Source organism: Poecile atricapillus, chromosome 1 (genome assembly GCF_030490865.1).
Source record: "Poecile atricapillus isolate bPoeAtr1 chromosome 1, bPoeAtr1.hap1, whole genome shotgun sequence".
Classification (NCBI taxonomy): Eukaryota; Metazoa; Chordata; class Aves; order Passeriformes; family Paridae; genus Poecile; species Poecile atricapillus.
This window is the reverse complement of record NC_081249.1, coordinates 175,682,249-175,692,088: the sequence shown is the minus strand read 5'-3', so window position 1 is coordinate 175,692,088 and position 9,840 is coordinate 175,682,249. Positions and strand designations below refer to the sequence as shown.

The 9,840-nt window shown below is 49.0% G+C and overlaps 1 protein-coding gene across 1 annotated transcript in view; it reads left to right on the top strand.

Annotated features, from left to right (window-relative positions):
* The first annotated feature begins 908 nt into the window (after positions 1-908).
* Positions 909-9,840, top strand: part of PRKCH (protein kinase C eta) — a 113,470-nt gene continuing 104,538 nt past the window's right edge. Inside the window, exon 1 of the mRNA XM_058827789.1 lies at positions 909-1,472. Within this exon, the coding sequence (XP_058683772.1) occupies positions 1,113-1,472 (360 nt within the window). The 5' untranslated portion in view covers positions 909-1,112. The remainder of the gene's footprint in view (positions 1,473-9,840) is intronic.

The following is a 9,840-nucleotide window of genomic DNA, read 5'->3' as shown; positions in this document are numbered from 1 at the left end:
CTGCTCTGTCTGAGGCTTGGAAGGAGCCTTGGCTTGGTGCTCCTGTCAAACTTGGGAGTTCTAGAAGAAACCAACGTGGAGAAATGGGCAAGGGAGGAAAGGGGATGGGAGAAAACAGAGACAGTCCGCTAGGGAATGTGAAAGATGGCAGAGCAGAGGTGAGAGCAGGGGTCTGGAAAACAAAAAAAAAAAGGAAAAAAAAAAAAAAAAAAGAAAAAAAAAAAAAAAAGAAAAAAGAAACACACCAAAATAAGAGGCTGCAAGCTGTCAGCCAGTCCTGGCACCATCCAGTTGTGGTGGGGTCACTCAAAGGACCTCATCTTCGGGAACGCAGCCTAATTCAGATGATGCCGGCTGAACAGTGCCACCGGGAAGGCAGGATTTCATTGTTCCCAACGCAGCTCACGCCGCTTATGCTGTGAAATCTGCAAAGCAATTAAAACTAATTAAATGCCGGCTTTATTAAGTGCGATCAAACCCCCGAAGAAATCCACCCTAAAACCAACCCTGCACGCCGAGCGCCGGGCAGGTTAATGACCCTCAATTAACCCGCACACGGCGGGGTTGTTACAGCACGGCAAAGGCAGCACATCCCTGTGTTCTCCGCGCGTTCTCTCCCGCCTGAGCCGTGAGGGGAGCGCCGCCTGCCCAGGGCGCTGCTCTGCCCCAGCCCTTCCCGGGAGGAGCCGAGCAGGGGCTCGGAGCTCCCCACACCCGGGGGTGTCTCGGGGCTCGCCCGCGGAGCCGGGTCCGCTCTCGGGGCCGGGCAGGGCCGCACCTGAGCAGCGGCGGGACTGGCAGAGCCGTGCGCTCACCGCCCATCCATCCCCGCCCTCGCTCCGCGGCTCCTCCCCGCCCGCCGCCCCACGCCCAGGTGTCCCCGAGCCGGCTCCCCGCGGCAGGAGCGGCCGGGCCGGGCCGGGCCGGGCGGCGGAGCGGCGGGCGGGGCGGTGCCGGAGCGGTGCCGGAGCCCCGGGGGCGGTGCCGCCGGCCGGGCCCCTCAGGAGGCGCGGCGGGGCTGCGCCGGCCCGGCAGGAGGGGCTGGGTGCCTCTCCCGGCGGGAGCGGGCTCTGGCTCTCCTCCCGGCTCCCGGGAGCCCCGGGGGCGCGGCCATGTCCGGAGCCATGAAGTTCAGCGGGTACCTGAAGGTGCGGATCGGGGAGGCGGTGGGGCTGCAGCCCACCCGCTGGTCCCTCCGCCACTCGCTCTTCCGCAAGGGCTACCAGCTCCTGGATCCCTATGTCACCGTCAGCGTGGACCAGGTGCGCGTGGGGCAGACCAGCACCAAGCAGAAGACCAACAAGCCCACGTACAACGAGGAGTTCTCGGCCACGGTCACCGACGGCCATCAGATCGAGCTCTCCGTCTTCCACGACACCCCCATCGGCTACGATGACTTCGTGGCCAACTGCACCTTGCACTTCCAGGACCTGCTGCGCTCCGCCGCCCCCAGCGACACCTTCGAGGGCTGGGTGAGTACCCGTCCAGAGGAGAAGCCGGGAGAGCTCCTCTGGGAATGAATGAAGGGCACCGGCGGAGCCGGGGCTTGTCCCTGCATGCCTGTGCCGCAGACACGCAGCCCGGTGTGTGTCTGCAGGTACACAGGTGTGTTCCTTCACGCATCTGTTTGTGTCCCTCTGCTTCCCATCTGCTGTTCCCTAGGGATTCTAAAGACCCTCAGCCGTCGTAGCTTGAGGGTGAGAACGCTGCAGTGGAGGGCTGTGAAGTCTCTCCTCCTCTTTGTAAATGAACAGTGAGAAGACCTGTAATACATAACTTGCAAACTATGCCAGCAAATTCACACAAAGATGTTCCTTCCTCCTTTTGTTCGGCATACACACAGAGGCGCGCTTGGAGACTCGGATACCTGGGCTGGATGTATTTCTGCCCAGCTCTACACATGCTTGCACAATAGTTTGATGTGTGCATGCGTATTTCTTTGACTTCTTAGCAGAATGGCAGGACTAGTCTTGTGTCTGTTATGTACACCGCTGCTCTGGGTCAATGCAGTTTCACTCTGAGCTAATTCTAGGTTATATCCAGGTAAATGTCACTTGTGTGCAGCCCAGAGAAACTCATGGATTAGTCCCGATGGTGAGAGAAACGGTACAGGCTCTAAAGGTGTACCTTTGCTTCACGTCTTGTAAAGGAGGAGGAGGTGACTGCACAGATCCAGACAGTTTGCTGGTAAGAGTTAGGTTAATAAAAAAAGGCATTTATTCTGGGTAGAGAAGGTGTAGAAGAGCAGAGAATGTTCAAGGCTATGATGGGTATAAACTTTTTGAGGCCAAGAAGTTCAGGATGTGCGGTCAGATAACCACCACAATAAAACCAGATGTTGAGGAAGGAGAGCTGACGGTGTAGAGAACAGATAGACATCTTGATCCTATCACTGGGGAGAATGCTGGGACTTTCTGCTCTCAGTGTCTGTGTCTGTGGCTGAGCTGTGGTGCTACACCTTTGGGGTGATTACAGGCAATGATTAATAAATGTATACTGGGGCTATTTTACTTAGGGACCTTGTGGATAGGTGTGAGGTTCGTGCACTGGAGGTGTTCTCTCTCAGACAGTCCCTAGTGCGATTTCTGTGTTGGACAGAAGGGTCCCAGCCAGTCTCCAGTGGCTTGGCTGAGGTGCTGCTCCTGACAGCCCAGCCAGAGCTGAGGTTGCAGGCTTTGCCTGGTGGATGTATGCCCAGCTTCCCAAGCTACCTGTGCCCCTGGAAAAGTATCTGCTCCTGGGATTTGTGCTAAACCAGTTTCAAATACAGAACAGACCCCTATGAGCAAGGCAAAGGTGTGACAGAGAGCTGGGATAGAGCACTGTGGTTTTGAGGGTTTTCATGATGTTTGAGTTGCTGGGGATGTTTGCTGTTGAGAGAGGCCCTGTCCTCCAGCGAGGCTGGAGCCCTGGTCACACTGGAGCTGGCTACACATGGGGTGGGACTGCTGCAGAATGGCCTTATTTACATTACTAAAATACTTACCTAATACAATACTAAAATACCTGTCATGATACTGCTGCTGGTGTGGATGCACACACATTTCTTTCATTTAGTCCATTCTGCAGTGCTGATTTTTAGAGTAGATGCAGACTGTGGCCTGAAATCCTCATCTGGCCTTTGGTGAGGGCAAAGTTTCTAGTCCTTGCAGGGTAGACATGTGTTTTATGAACTCCTGTACCTGTGAGCTGGTGGGTGCAATGGGGTGGGAAATAAGTGAATTCTTTTAGCTACGTTGATGTAAACTGATTTTATATCTGGGCATGTGGACAGAGGCTAAAAGCTGCTGCTCTTCCTTTAAATTAATGTCTGAAACTTACAGCTAGGGTGTATTTAGTGGGGAATGAGCAAATGTTTGTCTTCTGTTGCCTTTCTTTCTCCCCTCCCTTCTGATTTGCTTTGTTAGCATCTCGCATAGCGTGCAGCCTGGGTCACATGATGACAGGGAACAGCATCTTGCCCTGATAATTTAATATGTCTTGATAAATACAGCAAGGCTGTCACGGGAGTTGGTGTAATCAGAAGGATAGGAAATGCTGCTTTGTACTAACCCAAGGTCTATGAGCTGCTGGCACAATGCAAAACACCACAAGGAAATGTAGATGATTTGAAACACCTCCACTCCAAATTCCTTCATTTCTGTCCTTTTTCCATCCCCAAAATAGAAGCACAGATAGGCAACTAGGGAGTGAATCGAGTGAGAAGAAAATTGGTGAATCCTCTCAAGTTTAACCTGGCTTACTTTGCTATGCACATTTTTTCATTTTGATTTGAAATAGAACTTCTATGTTCACTTTTCAGAGACAGGGAAAACAGTATTTTCATAAAATCCAGATGATTACTAACAGTAAAACGGGGCAGTTGGCTGCTTCTGCTCCCTGAACTTTCCTCCTGAGAGGGAGCTCTCGGGATTTACCTGTGTCAGTTTTGGCATCAGCTCTCAGGCTCATGGCTGCTCTGTTTATAAACATGGATTTTATTTTCTCCCGCTAAAAAAAAAAAAAAAAAAGAGGAAAAAAAAGAAGTAATCAGTTGTAACACTGGTCAGCACCTCTTGTGAGAACTTGTAGGAAGTTTCAGCGAGAGGCAAGGCGGAGCAGTTGGTGTGTAAGAGCTGGTTCTTCCCAGATGACTTGCAGGTACATCCCTGCAATTATGACCCTGAACACTTATGCAGATGAGTAAGTGTATGGACATGAGCTGTCTCATCAGTAATGCTTGTACACCTGAGTCATCCCGCTGGGTGCTGGGACAGTGTTCTCTGTTCATGGTTTGCTTTAAAATTCATGTTTCAGGGACTTCAAAACGGCCCCTTTCTCACCATTTGGATTGTTTTCCAAAGTCTTTCTGGTAAACACGTTAGCATAGTCTGGATATCTCCTAATTTCCCTGTTAGTTGTTACACACATTTGACTAGTTTCCCACAGATCATATTTGCAAGAGCTTATTAACTTCAAGACCCTTCTTGCTGTTTCCCCTTTCTTATATTTACTTGTCAGGTTTTGGCAAGGTAGTTTGTATTAATGTTGTCAGTTGAGTGCGGTCCTGCCTTCGGTGTGCTTTAACGCAGTCAAAGCTGAGTGTGATCTCCCTGGTGCCCTGTTCTGTCTCTGGTAGGCATTTACCTGTGTGGGTGTGAGATTGTGCAAACCTGAATGGTTGCATTTTACACAGGTGTGCATGACCAGGTGCAGGGCAGGAGGCAGCTGAGCTGCCTGCTCTCTGGAGCTGTTTGCTGGGATTTTCATCAGGGCTGAAACTTGCCTCTTGAAAGTGTTTAGTTTTGCACTAGCCTGTGCTAGGATCTTTGTACTTGACAAATGCACCTTTAAACGGTTTTATCTCCTCTTTGACCATCTCTGACTGCAGTATAGAAAGCTGTCACGTATCAGTGAAACAAAAGGAATACTCAGTGTAGCTGAAATGGGAGATGTTTACAATACCTAGAATTATTCCTGTGAGTTTTATGTAGTAGTTGAAGTAATTTTTAACCTTGGGGAAACATTCTTTACAGATACTGAATGGCATTGTTACAAGGGAATTATTTAATCACAATTGTGAAAATTGTTAGTCCCTGGGTGGAGATGCCATAATTTCTAAGACTTTAACAAAGAGTAGAAATTTAAACCTTGATCTTGAAGTAGCAAATCATGAGAGTACACTGAAGGAAATCACATAACAGATGGGCTATAAGATTAATGAGCTACTAGCAACTTCCTGATGAGTTTGTTGCCATTTGCTTGTGTGCAGGAAGAGATAAAGACAATTCTTGAGCGTTCACTTCAGCTCTTTTGCCTGTACCCTTCCCTATGATTTTTTTTCTTTCTTAAGGCAGTATGGTTATATACAATTGTATTTGCTGAATTTTAAGCTCAAGAGTTAAAAGTTGAAAGAGTTTCCAGAGCATCATGGCAGAGAGGCAGGGTGCTGCAGGTCAAATATGACGTGTTTGCTGCTTCTTTTGACTCCTGCTTGGCTGAAGAGTTCTTCAGGTGAGCAAAAGTTGCTTCAGGAAGCCAAAATACTTTGCAGTTCTTGACAGAGGATTTTGTGGTGCGGTATTTTGTGTCTGGCCAGCTGTAGAGAAGAATTCAGCTTGTAGAGCTGGAATGAGTGGTGTCTCCATCCACAGGGCAGGAGCAGACTTGGGGTGAAGTTCATTTCATTTCTGCTTCCACACACATGACAGTGATGTACACAGTGCAGAACTCTGATCTGCATGAAGATCACACTGCATATTAACTAGGCTTGAGTAAAATGAGCTCCTTCTCTAACTTTTTGGAAGCTTTAAGTTGTTTCTGTAATTGTTATTGCTGATATGCAGTTATTATGTTAAATAGGACTTCTGCAGAGAAACACCCACTGCAGAAGGTGAGATGGGTTTGAAAGCTACTGGAATTTCAGCTTTTCTTTCTTTCCTTTAGCATACAGTTGTCCTTTGGCCCTGTGAACAGATCCTTCAAAATGCCAACAAAGTCCCGTGCACCACAGCTACCTGAGAGTGCCTGCAGCCTAAAACAAAGCCTGTAATAACTAAGGGAAAAATTGTTGCTATTTGTCAGGTGTTTAATAGTCTGTGGGGGGCTGTGATGCTAAAAGCAGTTGTTCTGATTGAGGCAGATGAGACAGCTGACTGTCACAAAGAGCTGCACACACACTGCCCTGTTTCAGCATCAACAGTGGAGCTGTTTGGAGTCCTGTTTCTTGCTCCTCCCCAGTAAAAGGCCTGCCTGGCAACTCTGAGAATCTTTGGAGAACATGGACATTTTGCTTGAGGGTTTGTTTGGCTGGGAAGATTTGACCCAAGCATGAGAAGAGCCAGTTTCCAGTGGTGGGGGCCATCACTGGATGGGGTGTGGGACTGGAGTTCATGTTCTGGCTTTGAACTGAGTGTAGCAAGATGTGGGTTTGGCTCTCAAGGTTTATTTGAGTTGTAATGGGGCAGCCATATGTGATGGGACAGTGTTCCTGTCCCCTTCGAAGGTGTTGTCACTGCATTCATCTGGGACTGTGGCTGAGGGGGGAAATTCTGTGCCTGGGGCAGAGCCAGAATTCCAGGAGTGCAGGACAAGGCAGGATGGAGCCCAGGCAATCAGGTGCTGCAGTGACCTGCAGGGAAATGCTCACATGGGTAACGGGCACCCTTTGGGTACTCTTGCCACCAAGAGCAGTGGCAGTCACCTCAAGGGGGCTGGAATGATGTACTGGAATACTGCATCCATCCCTGGAGCCCCCAGTAAAAGAAGAACATGGACTTTTTGTAGGGAGTCCAGAGGAAGCCACCAAAATGCTCGAAGGACTGGAGCAGCTCTGCTATGAGGACAGGCTGAGAGAGTTGGGATTTTTCAGCTTGGAGAAGGCCAAAGGGAGGCCTTATAGCATCATCCAGTGCTTAAAGAGGCTGAAATAGAGCGGAGAAGGATTTTTGACAAAGGCATGGACAGACAGCAAAAAGGTAATGGCTTTAAACTGTTAGAGGAGAGATTTAGATTTGAGGTAAAGAAGAAGTTTTTTTACAATGGGGGTGGCACCAGTTGCCCAGAGAGGTTGGAGCAGTCTGGGGTCTCATGGAAGGTGTCCCTGTGCATGGCAGAGGGTGTGGAATGAGGTGGTCTTTAAGGTCCCTCTAACCCAAACTATTCTGTGGTTCTGTCAGGCCCTTGTTGATGTGGTTGGCTGGAGTGGGAGCTGACTTTGATGCCAGGGGTACCTTGAGAGTCCTGCTGATGGCGTTGCTGCTGAACCAGTTGAAAGCTGTGGTTGGAGGGAGAAGAGGCAGCCGAGGGCTGATGCCCACGTTGCCTCTGGCAGTGTTGGACATGTTGGAAGCTTGTGAGATGTTTGCAGACCTGCAGCCCTGGAGATGCTCTCTGCAGAGAGGATGAGGAGGGGGCAGCAGGGTGACCGCAGCACCCCAGGAAACTCTGTCCCCACCCCTGCACCCTGTGGGCCTCGCCTCACCCTGTTGATGGTTTATATTTAGCTTTTTCCACAGGTCTCTTAGTAAAGCATATTTCACCCAGGCTGTCAGAGGCTTTCTGTTTGGAGTATTTTCTGAGTAATGATTTGGTTTCTGGCCATTTTGAGCTTATAGGCAATAAACTCTGCAGAATGGATTGTCAAGGGGGCCATTTGAGCTATTGAAATGCCATTAGAAAGTCTACTGATTTACAGGGTAATTCAATATGAAAAACATATCCCTTACTGAAGTGAATAAGACTCCCACCCTTTCTTCACAAACTATGAAAGCTCCTTTGATGTTTTAGGCTTTAGCTATTGTGCTTTGCTAATACAGCCAGGAAACGGGGACCTTTTGTGTAACCATGGAGAAAAAGATGAACAGCAGAGTTACCACATGAAATGAGTTACTGGCAGCTTTTATAAGGATTCTGGATCAGCCATCGCACCTTTTTGCCTCCCAGATTTCATCCTATTTAGGCATGCAGTTAAGACATGTCAGACCATGCTGCAAATTTAATTTCTTCTGGAGACAATGAGCAATCTTTGCTCTGATTGCTTGCTCCACCCCTGTGCTATTTGTGGGGCTGTGCTGGACCCAAACTGGAGTCCTGGATAACTAACCTGGCGCCGTGTCCTGGTGGAGATCACCACGTGGTTGTTCCTCTCCCAAGCCATGCCCTTTTGCTGGCTGGCTGTGGGGGAAAGACCTGCTTTATAATAATGATATCAAAGATAAATGTGTATCTGAGACAAAGAGCATCCAGAAGCGTCCAATTAACATTGCTAAGCCACTTAGGCTAAGCCAGACAAACGACTGTATTTCTGCAATGCCAATGATATTTTTGTATGCTTTGATATCATGAGATGTTCTCATCACTTAGGGAGGTCAATTGCTGAGGAAACCATCCTGCTTTAATTTAGAAGCCGGCACCACGAGCAGATGTGAGCCAGCTTTTGTCGCGTTAGCGCGATGCCGTGTGGGAACAAGCATCCCTCAGCAGCTCCTGTGCTCTTGATATTCAGCGTCCGTCCTGGGCTCAAGGTGATGGAAAAAATTGCTTTTTCACTGCCCCTGCCGGACCTTTTGTGCCCTTGTTGTGCTAGAGCAGAGGCATTTAATCAATGTCCAGATCTATCCCGCAGGCTGCCAGAGCAGTCTGACCGGCCGATGGCCCCGCTCCCTGCACTGCTCTGTCCTGGGGCTCCTCCAGTCAGTCCCACGTGGGGCAGGTTGCAGGCAGAAGGGTTATTCTGGTAACTGCCAGGGTTTTTTTTGGCTGGTCTTCCTTGTGAGACACACTGCATCTCCAGAAAGCCTCGTGCTCTGCAGCCCACCAGTGCTCTGTGTCCTGATGGAGAGATGCAGCCCCCAAACTAGGCAGAGAGGCAGGGGATGCCTGTGTCCTGTCAGATGGATGTTACACCCCAGGCTGTCTCCTCTGAGTGCCACATTGCAAAGCAATTAAGCCCATCCTGGGGAAGATTGCAATGCTGGGCTGCAAAGCCACAGGGTGTTTGGGATATCGGGTCTGGGATAAGATTTTCTCTTGTCAGCTGGACCTCCGTGGCTCTGGATGGGAATTTCTGTGCTCCATCATGTGGTGTGGACCTGCCCTTTGTGTCAGCACAGCTCACACTGCACCGAAACCCAGCTGCTGTGACTGTGCTTACCCAGGAGCTTTGCCAGTACAAAAAAAAATGTTGGCAGGGAAGGAGGGAGGGAGGTATGAATCTGTTAGATGACATTACATAAGGGCTTTTTCTTGGTGTTCACCTGCCCAGTTTTGTAAGTGTTGAGTTTTGAGAGTTGGTTGTATTTGTATCAGTGATACAGTGGTAGCTCTCCAGACTCCTTCCAGGAGGGATCTCCTTTCTGTGGAACAGGCAGGAGATAAAGTACTGGCGCAAAAACACAAGTTGGGCAGCTATGGTAGCTGCCTTCAGTTTGTGAAATGGGAGATAGAATAAATAATCTATTTTTTTAACCAACATGAGAATGCTATTTTGGCCCTAGTGGAATTTCTTTCTTATTTTTATTTTTTTTTACTTTTTATTGCAGTACAAATATTTCTGTTAAAATGGGGAGAGGAGGAAAATGCACCCATGCAAGACACATTTCTAAATGTGTGATTTGCTGTATGAGTGTTACATGCCTGCTGTATGTTGAGAAAAAGATCAGTACAATCATTTGCAGTGTGAAATCACTTAACAGATCAGTAGAGCCCAGTAATTTCTCAGAATGAGGCAAGTGAGGGACAGGATGTGAGAAACAGGCTGTGTGTCTCTGCTGTCCCTGGACTTCACATCTAATAGAATCACAGTGCCAGGCTGTTTGATGATGTGCATCCAGGGGCTGAGGAGAGGTTTGAGGTGGTGCC